A 23,476-nucleotide genomic window follows, 5' to 3' on the forward strand; every position below is an offset into this window, starting at 1 on the left:
TAATCTAGGTTTGATAGTATACTTTATTGCCTTGTCCAATAGTTTTTGTTCCTGATCCTTGAAAGTAATTTCAGTTACGTTGATCGTTCCACTATGAAAAGTGAATGGGGATGTGCTGTTGGTTTTGGCGATGGGGTACTGCTTTTTCATGATGCGTTTCCTTTCAGTTTTATCTTTAAATCTGAACTGGGTGCTAATGTTATGTATATAAATATGTATAAAATGTAAAATGGTGTCAAATATTGAATGAGTAGTTCTATTATTTACTTTTAGGTAAGTCACATTGTATATCTTGGTTTAGATATTGCTTACATATTAGTTTGCCGTTAATTTCCCTTTTGATCGGTAATTTCGCTCTGTAATGTCTGATGCAAGGTGTCAGCCTTGGTACACCTGAGATCTTGATGCTGACGTAGGTCAGGATGATTCTCTTGTTGCAACATACCTTACTGAATTTTACACTGTCGATGAGTTTTATCACTTTTATTTTTATAACATTAAAGTCTACAATTTTTCCTCCTTGGGGCTCACAGAGTAAAATTTGTCTTGCAGTGACATGATTGCGACGAAGATACTCCAGTTACACTGCTCTCTATATGATTTTTATTGCGTAAATCACAATGGGCCCATTTTGACATATTGCCACTGTCAGGTGTTTAGTAAAAACATTCATAGGTATCACTTGTGAATATACAGTATTTACAGGATAACTGACGATGACAATATGCCCAAATGAGCACATTGTGATTTTCATAGTAAAACTCAAATACAGAGCAGTGCATCCGGCATATCTCTACCGAAATCACGTCACTAGACATAATTTACAGGCAGGGCCCAAAGAACAAAAAGTTAAGATATTCGTCTGAAAGAAGGAGTATACTGAAGTGCTGAAATATGATTCAACAGGAGAGACAGTAGCTCAGATAATGGTTAACAATGGATATTCAGATTTGGGAGGCCATAAATGGTAATAACCACCTAGATATTAATAATATGTCCTGGCTAATAACTCATTTATGGCAGCTTTCATAAAGTCTGAAATTACGGACAAGCACACCGCATCCGCTCCGCAAGATGGTGGGAGAACAGAGTGGGAGCGCAAGACCAAAGACAAAATGTTAAATTTTAATGTGAACGATTAACAGTGACTAGGTACTGTATACATTATGTAGTAGCGGTTTACAACGCAACGGTGCATTAGATTACAGGACTGTCACTGTGTGAGATTGTCCACGGGCGAAAGATACCTTCCCCTTACGAGTTATATAAACCAACCCCTGGGGAGAATGTGAATTTGCTTCTTCCAACACATACCACTGTAGCATTTTGGGCTGCCCCAGGCACCCTCCCATAGTTGGTGACAGTTTCGAAAAAGGGGGGGGAGGAAGTGGAAGGGGAAAAGATGAGAGGCAGAAGAATGACCAAATTTCATCTGTTGTTACACCTTGCTAACTTGTATTCTGCAAGTTCACAAACAGACTGAATTTATAGGTTTGTGGTTGCAAAGAAAATGGCTCTGAGCACTATGGGACTTAACATCTATGGTCATCAGTCCCCTAGAACTTAGAACTACTTAAACCTAACTAATCTAAGGACATCACATAACACCCAGTCATCACGAGGCAGAGAAAACCCCTGACCCCGCCGGGAATCGAACCCGGGAACCCGGGCGCAGGAAGCGAGAACGCTACCGCACGACCACGAGCTGTTGACTTTGTGGTTGCAGAATATATCTTGCGAAGTTACGAGTTTAACATGTTCTGTGCAGGTAAACCCGAATATGAGTGTCCTCTTGGGTATTTTGTGAGACAGGGGACTGTTTTTAGCAAGGTGGGTGCCATTGGTCCTTTTTAGTGACGGAGCCAATGATGACCATTTGCACCTCTTATGTTCACGGTCACTTAAGTAACACACAGAGTCTGCTCCTACAGGGCTAGGGTTTGATAATCAACAATACCGGTTGTGACGTAGCGGGTCCCTCCATGCAATTTTAATTACATGATTTTCAATAGAAAATACCACCTATTCATTACTTATCCTGCTCGACTTTTCTTTCGAGATTCTGCGTTGTAAAATTCCAAACACGACCTTGGGCTCGACGGTTCTCATGTCCCTACACCAAATCGTAGCAGCTAGGATTATCCAATTTTGAGAGAGAAACTTAAGGACAAGTAAGACAATATTGCAGGGGAAGCAGCTTCGAATCATGACGGTGACAAGTTCTATGTCAGTCACACTCTATGTTGTGATCTTCATGGGTGCTGTCTATTACTATCACAAGCATAGTCATCATACTTCTGCCCCTACCGTCCTTCCACGTGCAGGACAATACTGATAGTGAAGACACTCACGGAGAAATAGCGTAGAACTGGGAAGTTCAGGAAGTGTCTATGAAAATGTGCAAAAGTGTAACTAATATAAACAGAAGTTAAAGGCTTACAGCGTGAACTGTGTGAAAAGTAGAAACGTTTCAGGTTAAACAGCAGCCCTGAATTATTTACAGAGGAATAGAGTGTAGCGGTACTGTGCAGTGCAAGCACTTGTTACCGTAATCATGCTGCTTGCAGTAATCTTCTGGCTAAGAATTCCGCCACCACGAATGGCCCAGTACACTGGAACGACTGCTTAGTCGATGCTCAATAGTATTACCAGAATCCGGGACACTTCGACAGCACTGCAGCCAGGGGCTTACGTGAGAGCTGAGGTGTCCACTCACCAACACACCCGACCACAGCGCACTAGTTGTCCTGAGCTTAAGGGAGCGACCGGCTTCTCTCCATTCCTCAGTACAGGTGTCAAGGAGCTGTTGCCCTGCATGACGACCGATTCGCGCCCTCTTGTCGGTGTGATGAAGAACGTATCGGGATTCATGAGACCATGCAACTCTCTGTCACGGCGCCAATACTCAGTCCCGATGGTCACGCTCCCAATTCAATCGTGCTTGCAAATGTCGTGGTGTTAACATTCGCACATGCATAGGTCACCGCCTGCAGAGGGCCCATCGTGTGTTCAGACACACTTGTACACTGGCCAGCATTTAAGTTGGATCCACCACAAGTGTGCCCAGCCTACGAACTGTGGTGGCCTCCCAACCCCAAGACGTCTTGGTTTCGGCAACTGCTGAAGACACTGACCACAGAACTCCTCGAACACCCGACAAGCCGTGCAGTATCCGAAATCCTCGTTCCGAGCCTTCGGCCTATCACAATCTGTCCTCGGTCAAACGCAGATAGATCGCGCGCCTTCATTTTATACACGGACAGCACGCACACTGATACTCGATGCACCGTGTGTGTGTCTGAACAGAAAACATTCTTCGCCAGGTGACTCTGCTATCGCCTATATCGATAGTAGATCAGTGATCATAATGTTCTGGTTGATCAGTCCATTTATGTAAAAGCTCTATAAGTTTATTCACTAATGTTATATTTTTGCTGTACGCATATTAATATATAAATTCTGTTTTAATCTCTGTATACTTAAAAGTATTCCGTAACGAACTGGTTGCCACCTAATCTGAACATAAGGATGCCACTGCTCTGCCCTAGCAAATGAAATCATTCGTTACTGTGGTTAAATGTTCTCTGTGGAGTTGACTTTTATTACGACGTGCTGTAGGGACGACCGAAATATGACTGTCCACGAGGAAGAGAGCAGACCACTCGCTTCATTCTAGTGAAAGAACTAAATGGTATGGACTGACGAGAAGTGACTGTGTGACACAAATTCTATAAGTTTTTATCATGCAGTGCTTTACTGTGTCATAGCAACATTTATGCTTTGTCGTGGACGATTTATACAGCACGGAACAACAGATAACTCGTCTGGGACTTTCAGAAAGGTATGCGATCTTTTACTTACCTTCTTCCATGAACTTTTTTCAGGCGGACTGTATAGTTCTGCAGTAATGACAGTCTATAAGTTGACTGCGGTGATAACTAAAATGTTTATGTTTACTGACGTCAGTACCAGAGGCAAGATTTCGTCGGAGTGAATCAGAAACAATTATCATTTTTAAATATATATGATGTGGCAAAGTGGAAAGACACAAACAAGTAAACTCTCAATAAAACTTTTTCTGATATAGAAGTTACAATAAATTCACACAATGGCAAGCGCTAAATTTTCCAGCAACTCTGTATTTAAATTAGCAGCTACTGGCTCGTATGTGACATACCCATGTTCATTCTTAGTGTAGAAGAATATGGGCAGTCCTTGTCGCTAACAGTACACACTATCCGTCTGCAACGTTAGGGAATATAAACTACAGTACTAGAAAGAGCCATAGAGGAAGGCAGAAACTGGAATGTAGTCAACAAATAATCGAGGACTTGGAGTGTGACTGTCACTCTGAGATGAAAACGTTGACACAGGAGAGGAAGGCGTTGCAGGCCATGTCAGACCAGTCAGAAGACTGATGCCCCCCATTCCTATTCCCTCAAAAAAGAAACCTCTGGCAAGATTCATCAGAGCCTTCCCTAACACGAGAAATTCTGGTCAGAAGCAACCAGATTACTGCCAAAAACACTTAACATCAGAAATGGCAGATTGTATAAAAGAAAACTTATTTTATGTGGTGTGAAGTCGCACGCAGTCAAACAGAATGGTTGTACATATTCCTAGTATCGAAGAAAGACGTACTAACGAAAAAACTATGAACTTTCTCAAGCTACCAGAAATCAATCTCTCGAGGAACAGAAAAGGAGACAAAGAGAGAGAGAGAGAGAGAAAGAGAGAGAGAGAGAGAGAGAGAGAGAGAGAGAGAGAGAGAGAGAGAAAGACAATCAGCTTGCACGTGACTACAGAGATAAGCAAACTAAGTCGAGATAAATGTGCTACGGCAGCGTCAGAGAAATTTCGAAAGGGAGACGTGCAACTTCCAACACTTGGACGTGTGCTATCTTCGTATTTTAAGACTACTCAACCGCAATCCATAAAGTACGTTATCGGTGCACACGTTAGTGCTATGTTTGCATGTGTACAATAATTCTCCAGTGTCCGGAACGTCCGTACTGCCACATTGGTATGGGTTTTTGATAATGCTTACTAAGTACTGCAGCTACACTGTAAAGTCTTGAGCGAGCATCAGAAAGAAGAAAGAGGAGGCAGTAACACCTTGACACTACCGAGCGACCTCATCCGTCAACACTTGGGTATGGGGCGAGCAAAATTCTCCCACACCCCAAGCGGACAGTATTTTTTAATATAAGGGAAGCAGATCGAATAGTTTGAATGCATCGAATTAAGGAAACATTCGGCTCTATGCCAGTTTGTGATTTCCAAACCAAAGTCTCAACCGTCCTGCCATAGAGTTCCGCATTCATCAGTGAGAATGAACGGAAGTACCTGACAGATGGCATCAGCATGACATGTTATTGGCGGATCAAAGACGTGGATAGTGTCAGTTTTAAGCGAAATTATTTTAAAGCAGGTATTAGTACTACCAATGAACACTTTAGTCTCTCTACTTCTGACAAGAAATACTGTGTGTATGAAATAAGGAAAACTAGTCTGGCAGTCAGATAAAGTCGAGAACTGGTATTTGAGAAACATCAGAAAAAAAGGAAGAATAAGAATAATAACAAGAAAAGGGAGAGAGAAAGAGAGAGAGAGAGAGAGAGAGAGAGAGAGAGAGAGAGAGAGAGAGAGAGAACTTTTACAGAGACGTATTCCAGGTGGTCGCTTAATGGAAGCTACTATTATCAGCAAAGCTGATAAGCGCTTTGTACTCGACGATAAAAAGGCTATCATTGCCACCTGAGGCAAGACAACGTCTCACTATCGTGACAGGGAGCTGATAAAACGCAAAGAAACATCGAGCCTTTGTAACGCACTTCTCATGAGTTATGGACGCTAGCTGTTTATAGCTAAGATGAGCTGAAAGTTGATTAAGAGAAACCGTTAGTAACGGCCTGTAGATGTAGCAGGAATTACACGAAATATTGAAATAAAGATGATGCTTTATTTCATTAACTTTGATTTATACATTTTTCTTGTTTTAATATGTAATAGTTGAATCACTGAATCATTAATAATTAAAAAATAAGCTATCATTTTTCTTGGGAACGGCGTTTGCATTTGAATTCCAGTTCTTAAATCAATGGCGGCCGATATTAGTATATCGTTTTGACTTTAACTTAGTATGACCCATGTCTGGAATCTTCTTGGACTACCGTCACTGCCATCTCTCTCTTGTAAAACAGTAGATGAAAATTACATTTCATATACTTGTGCATTATTCTATTTACGTTGAACAGGTAGAATAGTTCTCTCCTAAAAATTTAGATGAATTGAACGTATGTAAGAAAACTTGCACTAGTGACCAACCACTTCATGAAATATTTGTTTATTCTCATAAACAAATTTTCATCCTTTTTCAAGGTCATCTTCAGATGAATTTGCGCAGAAGCTGTATGTGTCTCTACTGCAAGAAGATAGTAAAATCTTTAATGTATCCAAATGTATTTTTCAAATTGATGATAAAATATACTTCCTTGTCATGAACATTTTCAGCCCTCACATCATCATCATCAGGTATCGTAAGACATGTAAAACATCTTACATAGTGCTTAAGTGGTGATTTGGAACACGAAGCGTCAAAGCATAAGCCTCATAAATCGCTGTTGTCAAGTATTAAGTTATTTTATATTGTGAACACTGCCAATCTTCCTCATGTACATAATCTCTGGTTCTATCAGTCTGTGTGGAGGCAAACAGCATACGGGGCAGGCTCTCTTAAATATCTTATGGTACCTGACGACGGTCTGAGGACTGAAACTTCTGTTAAGAAAGAAGTATCTATTGTCAGCTCTTGGCGGAAAACTGACATTTTTGATGCGTCGCCCAAGGGGTACCATAAGCTATCCTAAAAGTAGTATCCACCATCACGCTACGGAAATAAAGATGTAATTTCTTGTGTGCCATCTGAAGCTGAGCCTAAAAAGCTCGACAACTGGTTTATGGGAATAAATAAGTATTTCAAAAAGTGACTGGACATACTTTTGTATATTCAACTAGCGATCCACTGTGACTTAGCGTGGGTAGTGGTATGTATCCACAGCCGTATAGACGTATAACTCGTGTGGCAAAGCAGTAATACATTAGACGATCAAACCTCCTCCCAGAATTAGTCTATGTATTCGCGGAAACAGCATAAATGTTTCTACAGTTGTTGCTGAGATTATCCTTCACCTCCAGACACAAGATCAACATAGTTCAGCAGTTTGCACGAAGTATTTGCATATTATGTACAAAATCGTTGAACATGAATGTGTTGGTGTGTAGAATAGATGAGTCTGGCTACATACCATCTGACTGTCGGAAAAGCATCATCCACACAATTCCGAAGACTACAAGAGCTGACAAGTGGGAGAAATATCGCACAATCAGCTTAACAGCTCATGCATCGAAGCTGCTTACAAGAATAATATACAGAAGAATGGAAAATAAAATTGAGAATGCGCTAGGTGACGATCAGTTTGGCTTTAGGAAAAGTAAAGGCACGAGAGAGGCAATTCTGACGTTACGGCTAATAATGGTATCAAGGCTAAAGAAAAATCAGTACACGTTCATAGGATTTGTCGACCTGGAAAAAGCGTTCGACAATATAAAATGGTGCAAGCTGTTGAAGATTCTGAAAAAAGTAGGGGTAAGCTATAAGGAGAGACGGGTCATATACAATATGTACAACAACCAAGAGGGTATAATAAGAATGGACTATCAAGAACGAAGTGTTCGTATTAAGAAGGGTGTAAGACAAGGCTGTAGCCTTTCGCCCCTACTCTTCAATCTGTACATCGAGGTAGCAATGATGGAAATAAAAGAAAGGTTCAGGAGTGGAATTAAAATACAAGGTGCAAGGATATCAATGATGCGATTCGCTGATGACATTGCTATCCTGAGTGAAAGTGAAGAAGAATTAAATGATCTGCTGAACGGAATGAACAGTCTAATGAGTACACAGCATGGTTTGAGAGTAAATCGCAGAAATATGAACGTAATGAGAAGTAGTAGAAATGAGAACAGCGAGAAACTTAACATCAGGATTGATGGTCACGAAGTCAATGAAGTTAAGGAATTCTGCTACCTAGGCAGTAAAATAACCAATGACGGACGGAGCAAGGAGGACATCAAAAGCAGACTCGCTATGGCAAAAAAGGCATTTCTGGCAAAGAGAAGTCTATTAATATCAAATACCGGCCTTAATTTGAAGAAGAAATTTCTGAGGATGTGCATCCGGAGTACAGCATTGTATGGTAGTGAAATATGGACTGTGGGATAACCGGAACAGAAGAGAATCGAAGCATTTGAGATGTGGTGCTATAGACGAATATTGAAAATTAAGTGGACTGATAAGGTAAGGAATGAGGAGGTTCTACGCAGAATCGGAGAGGAAAGGAATATGTGGAAAACACTGATAAGGAGAAGGGACAGGATGATAGGACATCTGCTAAGACATGGGGAAACGACTTCCATGGTACTAGAGGGAGCTGTAAAGGGCAAAAACTGTAGAGGAAGACAGAGATTGGAATACGTCAAGCAAATAATTGAGGACGTAGGTTGCAAGTGCTACTCTGAGATGAAGAGGTTAGCATAGGAAAGGAATTCGTGGCGGGCCGCATCAAACCAATCAGTAGACCGATGCCCCCCCCCCCCCCCCCAAAAAAAAACCTGTATTTTGTACTTGTAATTTCAAAGAATCTACTCCAGTCGACAGTGTCAAAAGCTTTATAAATCTACAGATGCTGTTATCGTAGGTTTGTCTTCCTTAACGTATCTTCTAAGTTAAATCGTAGAGTCAGTATGTTCTATCGCCCCACCCTGACTTCGCTCGCTCCGGTCGCTCTACGTGTCTGTAGTCAGATGACTAGTCTGGCGTAATATTAATTTTGTTCACGAGCCACTGTGTAGAGTTATGATTATAATTCAGGGAATAATTCTGGGTAACTGAATATTATCACCTTCATGTATCTTAAGCAATTTAAGTTGGCACAGGAGGAAAAATTCACACATGTTATGTGTCTCGTATTTAACTGGCTTTCGTAGTGACACCTTTGGCACTGATGGGATTTGCAAGCCACCGAGCCGACCTGTCCACCCACCTGCAGCGTCAGTTAAGGGTGAGATACAACCACTTGTTTAGCCGCCCAACGACATGGCAGTTCGCGTAGTCTGTCCGACAACACCGAGGGAGGTAGCGCAAGTTGTTGGTGCACTGGATTCACATTCGAGAGGATGGCGGTTCAAACCCGCGTCCGGCAATCCCGATTTAGATTTTCCGTGATTTGCCTAAATCGCTCCAGGAAAACGCCGAGATGCATCCTTTGAAAGGACAGAGCCGATTTTCTTCCCCATCCTGGACACAATCCGAGCTGGTGCTAGGTCTCTAATGACTTCTATGTCTACAGGGAGGTAAATCCAAACTTCCTCCTTTTGTCGGCTTATCGATTCCAGTGATAGTCTGGTACAAACTAGGTCTGTGTGACCTTTTCATACATTTCCATTCACATCCCTTAAACAGCAGCCCTATACCAAAAAGTGTGTTCTTATCAGATTAATGTGTGGTACGACCTGCACCAGAGGTCATTTAGTAAGTCACGCCAGCTTTCCGTTAGTAGTGTATCGTGCCTGCGTGAGGCTGACGTTAGGTGGCCCTGTGTCTAGCTCCTGTGCCCACTTGGCTGCTGCCTGACAACAGTTGAAGTCTGGTACAAGCTACATATTCGGTGTGACTTTCCTGGCATTTCTTTTCACATCCTGTAACAGAAACCCTACACCAAAAAAAGTTATTGTGGTGTCACCGCCAGACACCACACTTGCTAGGTGGTAGCCTTTAAATCGGCCGCGGTCCGGTAGTATACGTCGGACCCGCGTGTCGCCACTATCAGTGATTGTAGACCGAGCGCCGCCACGCGGCAGGTCTAGAGAGACTTCCTAGCACTCGCCCCAGTTGTACAGCCGACTTAGATAGCGATGGTTCACTGACCAATTACGCTCTCATTTGCCGAGACGATAGTTAGCATAGCCTTCAGCTACGTTATTTTCTACGACCTGGCAAGGCGCCAGTATCCGTACTATTGATATTGTGAATCATGTACCATAAAGAGCGACATTCTCCATTAATGGATTAAAGTTAAGTATTCCACCAGCTACGTCCGTTTTTCTCAATTCTAATTCCCTTGTCATGTTCCAGACCTCACGCCAGCCTGCGTGAGCTGAGACGCATGCATTTCGGCCTCCTTTACTGACACGGTTGGCTCTCCTGCCAACCACAACACTTATCTGTTTAATGTCTGGCACTTCCTGCCTTGCAGGTCATTTAGGATGATGAGAGTAGCATATGATAGCCTGCCGGTAGGGTTAGCACCAGCCTGAAGCTGCAGCTGGGCAGCCTTATGCCTATTTAATGTTCTCGGCTGCGGGTCGAGCCCAGTGACAGTCCAGCTCGAGTTACACTTACTGTTATACGTTTTGCTACATTTCTGATCACAACCTTAACTTTAGACAAAAAAAATCTGTTGTCATCAGCTTAATATCTCGTAATTTCTCCATCACGGTAAGACAGTTGTAGCTCATGTGGAATTCCTGATGGCAGCAGCCCATGACGGCGTGGCGCTGCATTCAGGTGGCTTTGTCGTATGCGTGTATGATTTCAACGAGTTCTCCCATTCGCTGCTAAACAGCAATGACACGGTGATTAGCTTTAATTATCATAGTTCAGCCAATTTGCCCCAAATATCTGTAAATTATATACTCTTATATTCCTCTTGAATCAGTCCCTCTGTCAGAGTGAAACATATCAAAATCTCTACAATAGTTCCTGAGACTAGCCTGAGCTTGCAGACTTTAACCGCAGCAGGGGAAACTAATTTATATATGTATAGAAGATAGAAGAAAATGAAAATAGAAAGTGTATAGATAAATACACAATCACTGCCTCTATGAGGATGTGCTGAAAAGTAACTGCTCTGAATTTTTAATATAAAATTTTTAAAGCTTTTTAAATAAGAGAAATTATTGTTAACGTTCTACATATCTACATACGAGGATTGCCCAGAAAGTAGCGCCCTGCCTTTTTTGTCAGCCGAAAACAATGCTACGAATGAGAAACGTTACGTATGTATTAATTTTAGTCTCCTCAGTGAGCGAGCGAAGTTCACTTCACTTCCGGCCGATAGCGTATCTGCAGTACAGTTTCAGACTGGCGTCTGTAGGTGATGTGGGTTACAAGCAACGGACCATCATTGAATTGCTCACAGCAACTAAAGAAACTGTGTGAAATATTCACAAACGTTTGGGCAAACACTTCGGAGCATCTGCTGTCGACAGAAGTACAGTTAGTCGCTGAGCACGGAGGTCATCAGAAGGAGATTCGGTGAAGCTCTACGATTTACAGCAGTTGGGAGACCATCCACGGCTGTCACACCTGACGTGTTGCAGCGACCTGATGTTATTCCATTTGTTTGGGTTATTGAAGGGTGGCTTTAGTGGAAGACATTTTGAGGACGATGAGGAGGAGATTCGCACAGTGAAGCACTGGCTCCACCACCAGGTCAAGGATTGGTACCAACAGGCCATAAACGCCCTTGTTTCGAGCTGGACGAAGGCTACAGAACGGGATGGAGATTAAGTGGAAAAATACGCTCTATACACAAAACATCATTCCTTCGTGTGTGTAATTCTCGTTGTGTGCGTAATTATCATTATGTTCAATAAAGAATTGTTGAAAAAATGTAGTGCATTACTTTCGGAGCAACCCTCGTTTTTGTAGTTCTCTGCTTTCATTGCGTAACGTAACTATGTCAGTGCATGAGAAACAGCGTTCTGCAATCGAGTTTCTAATTCAAAGATTTCGTCCACATACTGAGCACCCTCCCCTTCAGCATGACAATGCAAGAGCACATCTGAGGGCTGCGACACCTGCTACAATCCGAGACCATTAGTTCACTGTTATCGTGTGCTGCACACATCGAGGGAGGGATAAGTGAGTGGTGGTGACAGGCTGGTGGTCCTTGGGAAGTCCTGTAGACACTTCCAAATTACTTCTACTGTTTTCAGTGCATGACGTTGTGAGGCAGGCACGCCTCTCGTCATTGTCCCCAGCTGGTGCAGATGAACGAGCAGTGGCTTCCACCTACAGCCTCTAAGATCGTGACCGTGTAACGCCGGAAATGCATATCCTCCTATTTCCATCTATAGTACTATAATTTTGTTCCTTATATTGTTACTTGAAGATACGACATTTCTGTGTCTTTATATATTGTAATTGTTTTACTATTTTTGTGTATATATGCCTTTATGTCGATGTATAATTGGTTTGTTTTGTAAATATTATTTGTATTTTTACGCTGGGTCTTGCCTAGGAAAAACTATACTATCGAACGATTACATCGATAGGTCGTGTGGAGAACCAAAGTGTTTAGGATCTTGGGTGGTATTAACTCTACCGCATGGAGCGCGGGCAGGGCAGCGTCTGGCTGGAGTAGAGAGGTGGGGCAGGTGTGTTGGATGGCGCTCCTGCGAGTTGCCCCGCTTCCGGGGTTTGACAGCATGAAATTGCGCTCGACTTGCTATAATAGTTTCTGGCACGGGGTCGCGGACGGGAAACATTACCTGGCCCACATCAATAGCCCGCTTCGCCTGGTGACCGTGTCGAGAAGAAGGCGCGCCAACATCCAACTTCTGCAACAGCGACGGCCGACAATAAGTGATTGTCACCACCTCCTCGATCGACGACTTCAAACCTTCAATCAACCAGAAACTAAAACTGACAACACGTAAAGTTTTAGAACTGTTTGGCAGACCTCAGCTTTTCAAACTGTTCCATTTGCATCACTAAAATACAGCAACTTAGCATGAACCTTTGTTGCTCATTGTCCCAATTGCATTACCAAGCAAGGTCCCTTCCTTTTCCGAAGTGAACCCGAGTGCCGTTGAAATTCAAACGCCAGCATTAAAGTAATATCATTCCATTTCAAAGTTCAGTTAAAGTATTCATAGCTGGCTACAATAACCAAACAGAACTATATTTAGATTACACAACCACAAATTAAGAGTGCGAGTTCTTTTACCGTATTTTAGCTTACCTGTGACTGCAGCTCAGCTTGGTACGTACTAAATTTTACTAGTGTTAATTGTTCAAAATCATTTAATTCAAGTTCAAAGTTAAATCTCATATTTCTAAATTGCGTAGATTCAAGTTTCTTTTGAGATGATTGTTGAGGTAGCACAAGACTAACCTTATATTATTTAATTTCGTAGTGCTTCAGAAACAAGATTCACTGTTAATTTCAGTCACGAAATTAACTTTCAATTCTCCGGTTATATTAATTCTTTTCCTAAATTAAGTCTGAGTGTAGCGGAATTTATTGCTTCTGACAAACATTCAGTTTTCACACAACACGTGTCAACCTTCAGTTGACAAACTTTTAGAGCTAATTATATGTGCATTAACCTTTCTTTTTCAGTTACTATAGTAGTTGTCCATAGGACTGGCGACAGTAATTTTCCCCAAATCTCAAATACCTAACTAACGCCAGTAAATTTTTAACGTAACGACTACACATTTACTTTCTTTATTAACTTTGCCCTTTTTCAAAATTAATTTCCACCAATTTCATTTGCATTTTTCCTTTCATTTAGATGTAACCCTTCCTCACTCTTTACCGACAGATTAACTTCGGTGACGATTGCTTTTCCCAAATTTCCATTAGGTACACGCGGTTTAATTTTTCACTGTTATTAAGGTAAGTAAGTGATGGGGAAGCGTGAGGAGTCAGCTGTGCGTTGAGCTCAACCTGCTGCCCTCTGGTAGATGCCCGACGGCAGCTGGTGCTGGTGCAAGTCCCACTAGGAACTCAGCGTCGCTGACGTCAGGCACAGATGGCAGATCAGTAGGGCTGTGGCACCAAGTCATGCGAAGATGTGGAGGTAGACACAGCCTGGTCTCGCAACCACGGATGCTGTTAGCGGAGCCGTCTCCCTATCCGTCGTTGCTCTGGCGTCGTGGGGGTGCTGCTGGTTTCTGACGACGGAATGTGATGCCAGTCTATGCCTCCAGTGCCAGATTGTTCACTGAAATCTGGCACCTAGTCACTTCGCCACAAGCGACCCACGCTACTGAGGAGACATCGGCCCACTTACACACGGTTATTGCTGTGCGATACGCTTCACTCCTGTGCCCTCTCTCCCTCCTACGCAATATAATTGTGCGTCTGTTATTGTGAACCACATGGCGTCACACTGGCGACTACCGACGTGCGGCTGTTAACGCAACGGGCTGTGTCAGATATCGTGCTACATCTCCTTACTTTTGCTGAAGACTTATACCTCTCTGTCCAAATGCTGGGTAGTGGCACTACAATAAAGCCCTAACTTGGCGCCATCCGTTTTTCATCATTTTCCAAAACTTACGCAATACCTTAGAGGACTTCACTCTGATAGTGATGAAGCAGTGCGAGGAGATCTGGGGTTTTGGTTCTACCAACTCAGTCAAACACTCTGCAATGACGGTATCGAAAAACCAATCTCTCGTTAGGAGAAATGTGTTCGTTGCCATGGTGATTATGTTGTGAAATGAATATGTAGACATGAAGAATAAAGTTGTAGAAAGTTAACAACTTCTGTTTTATTCCAAAATCTTTAAGAGTTTTCATATGTAAAACTCGGAAGCATTAGTTTTCAGCACGCCGTCGTAGCAAATCCGCATTATATAAGTTTAATCTTCAGATGAATTCAGATGTTTTATGTTCATTGTATCGAATATGACACAATCATTACAAATCATATTCCAATATAACTGAAATATGATAATTTTTTATCTGACGGTATCAATTTCGGTATTGAATTAAAATTAAAATTAAAATTAAAATTGAGTTAAAATTTAAGAGTTTTCATATGTAAAACTCGGAAGCATTAGTTTTCAGCACGCCGTCGTAGCAAATCCGCATTAGATAAGTTTAATCTTCAGATGAATTCAGATGTTTTATGTTCATTGTATCGAATATGACACAATCGTTACATATCATATTCCTATATAACTGAAATGTGATAATTTCGTATCTGACGGTATCAAGTTCGGTATTGAATTAAAATTGCAATGTATATGAACTAATTTCTAATGCAACTCAGACTTTAAACTCTTTTTAGGATGTTCCACAACGGTAGCAATTGTTTGTTTTTACTGAAATTTCACAGTATGTCTTTTGAAGTACAGTTTTGAACTTGGTGTCTGCTTTATCATATATAGCACATTTTGTGTCTCACCTCCTGTGAATCGGTTCAAGTTCACGGCATGTGTTGAAAATAACCATTTAGTAAACCACTGTAAACCCGAGTATCATCATGAGTTGACACGTCCTTCATTACGAAGAAACCGGAAATCTTTGTTGTGATTTTTCATGTTGTGCACTCAACAAGATGCTAAGAATGCAATGCAAATAATCAGTTTCACGTTTTAAAATAATGATGTCCAAAATTTCCTGATCTCAACAGAAATTCTTGTTTCCTCATATCATATACTGAATGCAGTTATTGATAAATATGCCGAGAAAATCTATTTTGTAAATGAGTTCTGGAGCATTTAGTGTGGGTTATGAACAGCAGATAGAAGCGAGTTTTTACCCTTTAGTCTAAACGTCATCGCTTAGACTTATATACTTCGTGGTGTGCCAAAAAACTTGCTAAATTATCCACAGTTCACGGGGGTGACCAAACTGTGAGTTTAATTAATTCAAAAAAATTGGTTCAAATGGCTCTGAGCACTATGGGACTTAACATCTGAGGTCATCTGTGCCCTAGACCTTAGAACTACTTAAACCTAACTAACCTAAGGATATCACACACATCCATGCCCGAGGCAGGATTCGAACCTGCGACCGTAACGGTCGCGCGGTTCCAGACCGAAGCTCCTAGAACCGTTTGCCCACACCGGCAGGCTATAATTAATTGAAAAGTGTTGTGGTTGTTCTTTATTGTACGCTTATTTTAAATACACTTAGTTATGGAGTTGGTAATGTTGTGTGATAATAATATGAGCAACTGTAAGACGTTACGCAAAAGCTTTGTGTGATAGTAACTAAACTAAATATCTTCGGACCAATTCTATTTACGTTTCATTTATTTATTAATTAAGGAGAAGTCTCCATGGTCATGGAACGACTCAGTACATGAAGTTATAACACGATAGTAAAAACAGATAAAATGAAATACAAGAAACGTATTCAGGCGACAATTCGTAAGTTTAAATGAAGAAAATCAACACTGTAATTTGCTTAATTTTTCAGCTCTTCCAGGAGATCCTCGATAGAATAGAAGGAATGAGCCATGAGGAAACTCTTTAGCCTTAAAAGCGTTCGGGCTACTGCTAAGATTTTTGAGTTATTGTGGTAGCTTATTGAAAATGGATGCAGCAGAATAGTGCACTCCTTTCTGCACAAGAGTCAAGGAAGAGCATTCCACATGCAGATTTGATTTCTGCCTAGTATTAACTGAGTGAAAGCTGCTAACTCTTGGGAATAAGATAATATTGCTAACAACAAACGACATTAAAGAAAATATATGCTGTGAGGGCAATGTCAGAATTCCCAGATTATTGAATAAGGGTCTACAAGAGGTTCTCGAACTTTCACTACATATAGCTCGAACAGCCGCTTTTGAGCCAAAATACCCTTTTTGAAGCAGAAGAATTACCCCAAAAAATAATAACATATGACATAATCGTATGAAAATATGCAAAGTAGACTACTTTTCGTGTTGAACTGTCACTTATTTCAGATACTGTTCTGATGGTAAATAAAGCAGCATTTAGTTCCTGAACCAGATCCTGAACATGGGCTTTCCATAACAGCTTACTATCTATCCGGATTTGTGCCACGATGGCATTAGCAGCACCCATGTGATTTAAGAAGCACCCAATTTTGATTCAGAACAGATCTGTTATTGAAAGACTGCAGCAGCAAGCATGTAAATATACCTATGGGGATCAATTACCGGACAGTACTAGATGCACTTCATTTGACCTTTCCAGTAGTAGGAAAACGAACACATATTCCGAACCTATTCAGTAACACACATGTACATTTACTTGATATTTCACACTTCCTAATAAGGAAGAAATAATATCGACTTGATGAAGAGCTATTATTTAATAATAACGTAACTATTCGACGAACGGTCTGGACACTTGTGTGATATCGTCAAGGACACGCTCGTTGGGCATTTTGATCACAATAACCATACATCAACACGATATCGACTTCTTCCGCAATTGATAATAGGTCCATTTTAACACGGAGCAAATACTGTTCGCACTGGAGAATGTTACGTGTTACCACGTAATTATACGTTTGTGACTATTATAGCGCCATCTGTCACAAAGTGAAAAAAGTTGTCCAACAAAAAAATTCACATTTCTTTACGTACTACACGAATAGGTAATAAAAGTAGGGTTCCTATTTTAAATAAAGTAGTTCATATCCGTTTGACCTATGGCAGCGCCATCTAGCGGGCCAACCATATCGCCATCTGGTTTCCCCCTTCAAGCCAGACAAGTTTCTTTCTATGAAGTTTTTTCGTTTGACGTTTATTTCGTGAGATATTTGGCCCGGTCACGATCAATGGATCACCCTGTATACTAATTGACAAATCCGGCGCTGCCCGCTAATTTATTTGCCACTTCCCTATTAGAGGGCAAACAAAAAGTGAAATGTGTTGATATTGTAATATTCAGTGCACTTTCTGTGCGCTGGGTGCAGCTGCTTCCCTTGTCTGCGACATCACTTCATAAACGTCTTTTATTGCAATGTCTCTTCACAGCTTTATAGATGGCAGTTGTTTTCACCTACAGCCGCTTATCCTTTGTAGTTGAAAGCAGCGAAAAGCGTTTCGCTGTCAGGGTCTGCCTTAATTTGACTCGACTGTAGGAGTGTCTTAGTAGTAAAGGATGAATACACGTAAAAACTTCATACATGATGCGTTTCGTTTCATACATCTCAGTGTTTATGACGTCATATCCCTTAAATAATGTATCGAACAATGATGTACATTATTTGTGTAGGAACAGTCACAGCCATATGTGGATACTGTCTGCAAAATACACTCCTGGAAATTGAAATAAGAACACCGTGAATTCATTGTCCCAGGAAGGGGAAACTTTATTGACACATTCCTGGGGTCAGATACATCACATGATCACACTGACAGAACCACAGGCACATAGACACAGGCAACAGAGCATGCACAATGTCGGCAATAGTACAGTGTATATCCACCTTTCGCAGCAATGCAGGCTGCTATTCTCCCATGGAGACGATCGTAGAGATGCTCGATGTAGTCCTGTGGAACGGCTTGCCATGCCATTTCCACCTGGCGCCTCAGTTGGACCAGCGTTCGTGCTGGACGTGCAGATCGCGTGAGACGACGCTTCATCCAGTCCCAAACATGCTCAATGGGGGACAGATCCGGAGATCTTGCTGGCCAGGGTAGTTGACTTACACCTTCTAGAGCACGTTGGGTGGCACGGGATACATGCGGACGTGCATTGTCCTGTTGGAACAGCAAGTTCCCTTGCCGGTCTAGGAATGATAGAATGTTGGGTTCGATGACGGTTTGGATGTACCGTGCAATATTCAGTGTCCCCTCGACGATCACCAGAGGTGTACGGCCAGTGTAGGTAATCGCTCCCCACACCATGATGCCGGGTGTTGGCACTGTGTGCCTCGGTCGTATGCAGTCCTAATTGTGGCGCTCACCTGCACGGCGCCAAACACGCATACGACCATTATTGGCACCAAGGCAGAAGCGACTCTCATCGCTGAAGACGACACGTCTCCATTCGTCCCTCCATTCACGCCTGTCGCGACACCACTGGAGGCGGGCTGCACGATGTTGGGGCGTGAGCGGAAGGCGGTCTAGCGGTGTGCGGGACCGTAGCCCAGCTTCATGGAGACGGTTGCGAATGGTCCTCGCCGATACCCCAGGAGCAACTGGGAAGTGGCGGTCCGGTCCCCTACGGCACTGCGTAGGATCCTACGGTCTTGGCGTGCATCCGTGCGTCGCTGCGGTCCGGTCCCAGGTCGACGGGCACGTGCACCTTCCGCCGACCACTGGCGACAACATCGATGTACTGTGGAGACCTCACGCCCCACGTGTTGAGCAATTCGGCGGGACGTCCACCCGGCCTCCCGCATGCCCACTATACGCCCTCGCTCAAAGTCCGGCAACTGCACATACGGTTCACGTCCACGCTGTCGCGGCATGCTACCAGTGTTAAAGACTGCGATGGAGCTCCGTATGCCACGGCAAACTGGCTGACACTGACGGCGGCGGTGCACAAATGCTGCGCAGCTAGCGCCTTTCGACGGCTAACACCGCGGTTCCTGGTGTGTCTGCTGTGCCGTGCGTGTGATCATTGCTTGTACAGCCCTCTCGCAGTGTCTGGAGCAAGTATGGTGGGTCTGACACACCTATGTCAATGTGTTCTTTTTTCCATTTCCAGGAGTGTATATTGGAAACAGAGTTAGTAGCAACCAAGTAACAAATTGAAGCGTCATGCACAATACAGTATTTTCCGCGCATATCATTTTTTCGATTTCATACTTCTTGAACTAAACACATCAAAAAAAGTTTTGCTTCACCCTGGTTCCCAGAACTCCTAAAGACAGATGTTGACTGTGGTTATTGTATCACAGACACACTTGATATTTCAGAGATATCACTAAACCCAACCGAAGATCTAAACAACCATACATGAGCAGCGCCTATTAGATGGAGGGGTCCGACAGCCGATCAGTAGTTCAACTATGCCTAGATGGTCAATACCGCGGTTCGATCGGGTCCCCATTTTTACTTTGTGCCAGGAAGGACTCTCAACAAGGGAAGTGTCCAGGCGTCTCGGAATGAACCAAAACGATGTCGTTCGGACATGGACGAGATACAGAGAGACAGGAACTGTCGATGACCTTCCTGACTCAGGCCGCCCAAGGGGTAGTACTGCAGTGAATGACCGCTACCAACGGATTATGGCTCGGAGGAGCCCTGACAGCAACGCCATGTTGAATAGTGCTTTTGGTGGAGCCACAGGTCGTCGTGTTACGACTCAAACTGTGCGCAATAGGCTGTATGACATGCAACTTCACTCCCGACGTCCATGGCGAGGTCCATCTTTGGAACCATTTCACCGTGGTTTGTGAATAGTATGCCATGCCATGTATCGTACAGCCATTACGGCGCCTTCCACACCCACCGGCGGCGTACGTCGGAGCCTCATAATGCCACCCCAAAACAGCACGGCAGCTCCTCCTTGCTGCACTCGCTGGACAGTGCATCTCAGGCATAAGTGACTAGTGATGGGCTGACGAGCATGAATGTCTACATACTATGTTGTTTTATGACATATGGATATATGTGCTCGCAATATGTAACAGTTTGTATTTAATAGTAGCTGACATATGATTGTGGCAGCTCATTTTAAGTTGACATGTCTTAAAGCCACAAAAATCTGCATTTGATAATGACCTAAGGCTCAAATTGCAGTCACTCGCGTAAATATGATGTCTTTTATAATGTTCTACATGACTGTGGATCCCAGGTATAAAAACTTTTTTTGATGTGTGTATATTGGGTAAGTGGCTCTTACCCCGACAGCGATTGTTGCCAGATAGCAAGAGATGTATTTACCAAGTTTGCTTGAAATCGGTACAGTGGTTTAGAAGGAGATGTGCAACATGACGCACACACACACACACACACACACACACACACACACACACACACACACACACACACAAACACAAGCGCACGCGCGCGCGCGCGCGCTCTCCCACGCACGCACGCACATCCATTTTTGTAGTAGGTAACGGATTTAGGAGAGAATGATAATGCTTCGCTGTTCTAAACAGCATTATTGTGCAACGCCATTTCTAAGTTATCATTAGAGGCTAAAATTTATTCAGACATACATCAACATACAACGTACTGAGAGGTGGTATTCTACTGGTGCAGGATCTGTTTCCAAAAGTCCATACGCTCCTTGAGGAGATCCTGCCGTGTGACAAACTCCAGCTTCATGTCCAGGTAGTTGGCAGTGTCAGCCGTGAACGGGTCCCACGTTACTGGACTTCCACCTGGCGTCGGATCGCTGCAAAAACAAAACATACATAATTAAATACGAGGGTGCCACTACCAGCGAACAGGTAGTCTCCCATTTATAAATATGGACACACCACGGTACACCCTGTTTGCTAATATATAAGATGCTCACTCCCTCTTAGATATAACATCAGTGACTATGAAAATATACAATCCGTTGATTCATGGTAAATTATTTTACACATTATGGATGAAAAACATATTACGTGAATGAGATAATGTGAAAAATTTGTTTCCATCTTCTGATAGGGCAATATCCATCCGCTACAAGGAACACTATTTAGAAAAAGACACTATTTTTGCAAGCAAACTGCATCACGAAGGTCACAGATACAAGGTGAAACATACACAAACAGAGAAGGATGAACTATACTGAAATAGTGGAAATTAATAAACAGATACTTATTTGTCCAAATTTTTTTACTCAATGATGAGACACAGTATCCTTATTCATAACTGCTAACGGCAGACATTGCAAATAAACCCTAGCAGATTACTTCATACATTGTCTTCCTACTTCTTTATTTAACCTGATCGGATTAGTGGCTTCAGGCTCTCTCTGTCATCGGACTAGAGTTATGTGATATTGTTTTTATATTATAGTTACCTAAGAAGTAAGAATAATTTCACGTGCCAAACAGTAATAAAATTGTATTTGTGTGAGTAAAAGAGGTTTGAATGTAGGTATACACAGCGTTAATAAATACACCGTAAAGTAGCTCCCAAAAGGGGACGCGGAAACGAGATGAAGCTTCATTGGGCAGGTTGAGAGGGTATGTGATGTTGTTTCAGTGATTAAAAAATCGAGTCAAATTTACAACGACCCAACTTAACGGTATGAATAATGCTTCACATCCTCTGGACTGGATGTATGCACTGATTAGGTTGTCTTAAAGTCTTGGTGTCCTCTCCTAAGGCAAAATTGCTCCCAACTGTTGTAAATGGCCCTTGATATCCTGGATGCTGACTCTAGGACGGAGACGTGTCCAATCTAGTTCCACATAGATCTGGGGACAGATGTATGGATCATGCTTGTCACTGGAGTACTTCAACTTCACGTTGATAATATGGAGAGACAACTTCCATATATGCACGAGCACTGTCGTGTCGAAAAACCGGACTACCATACTGTCGCATGAGACGTAACACGTGAGGGCACACAAGATGAGTGACATCCCGATTTTTCGTCTGAGTTCTAACACTCACTAAGCTGTCACCTGACGCTATACCCAACGGATACTAACATCACAACGCCAGGAGTAACAGTGTTGTGTCTCTCCAAATCATTGAAGGAGTGGTATCTCTCTCCAGGCTGCTGCCATACTCGTCGGCGATAGTAGCGCAGAAACGAGATTCGTCGCTGAAGACACTGCGATGTCGTTCATCCGCTGTCCACGCTTCCTTGTCACGACGCCACATCACACGCAGTAGTTTGTGTGGTGGTGTTGTAACACCTACTTTTGACCTATTTTGTACCTGTATCGATATTTCTAGATCAGTTTGTAGTATTGTTTACGTATAATGTTGTACCTGTCGCGGAAATTCTTTGACTGTGTATACATGTTTCAGTTACGTGTAACTTTTGATCGATTTTGTTTAAATGATGGCTGTGGATTTAAATAGCTAATGGAATGATTGTTATGCAATTTACTATAAATAACCGGGTCCATAGTTGAGGAACACAGAGTTGAATGTAAAAGATGTCGGGAAGCCTCACAGCCACGGAAGTAGTCTGGCGGAGTGGAAAAGGTGTGGTTGGTGCGCAAGTGGCAACTCGTCCTTTGTGACAGGTAAGGAGTCTGGGCTGAACAGTGCTGTGGTTAACACCTCGCTACGATGAACGGATCATTGTAGGTCATATTCCTGGAGTTTTAGACCAGAAGAGCTTAAGGGCAATATTTATGCATCTCGAATGCTGCTTTTGGTGATACCATTATCATGAAATGGTTTTTGGCCCTATAGAAATATAATTCGGATCCCAAGAAGATATGTAACAAGGCGAGGCTAAAATATTACCATGATTACATCGCCGCCAGGTTAATAGCCACTGAAAATTACAGCACCAGTACCACCAGCTTTCCACTAAATTGTCTATATTTGGCACTCGGTGAATGGACCAGGTATTTGTGGAATTTGGTTGATTTTAACAACAATCGTAGTGTTACTAAAAACTCTGTCTTACACCAGTGACTATCCCAAATCAAAAACTTGGACAGGAATCCTATTCTAATGAATCTAATACCGAGTTAAATGTATTGTAAGACAGTGGTTGAACTTTAATTTAATGTTGTGTTGTCATTTGCACAGTCAATTACACTTTTGAGTAGGT

At 42.5% G+C, this 23,476-nt stretch overlaps 1 protein-coding gene across 1 annotated transcript in view; it reads right to left on the reverse strand.

Annotated features, from left to right (window-relative positions):
- Positions 1-20,915: 20,915 nt before the first annotated feature.
- LOC126281767 (acetylcholinesterase-like) overlaps positions 20,916-23,476 on the reverse strand; it is a 100,471-nt gene continuing 97,910 nt past the window's right edge. Inside the window, exon 10 of the mRNA XM_049980965.1 lies at positions 20,916-21,136. Within this exon, the coding sequence (XP_049836922.1) occupies positions 20,989-21,136 (148 nt within the window). The 3' untranslated portion in view covers positions 20,916-20,988. The remainder of the gene's footprint in view (positions 21,137-23,476) is intronic.

The sequence above is a fragment of the Schistocerca gregaria genome, chromosome 7 (genome assembly GCF_023897955.1).
Source record: "Schistocerca gregaria isolate iqSchGreg1 chromosome 7, iqSchGreg1.2, whole genome shotgun sequence".
In the NCBI taxonomy this organism is placed as follows: Eukaryota; Metazoa; Arthropoda; class Insecta; order Orthoptera; family Acrididae; genus Schistocerca; species Schistocerca gregaria.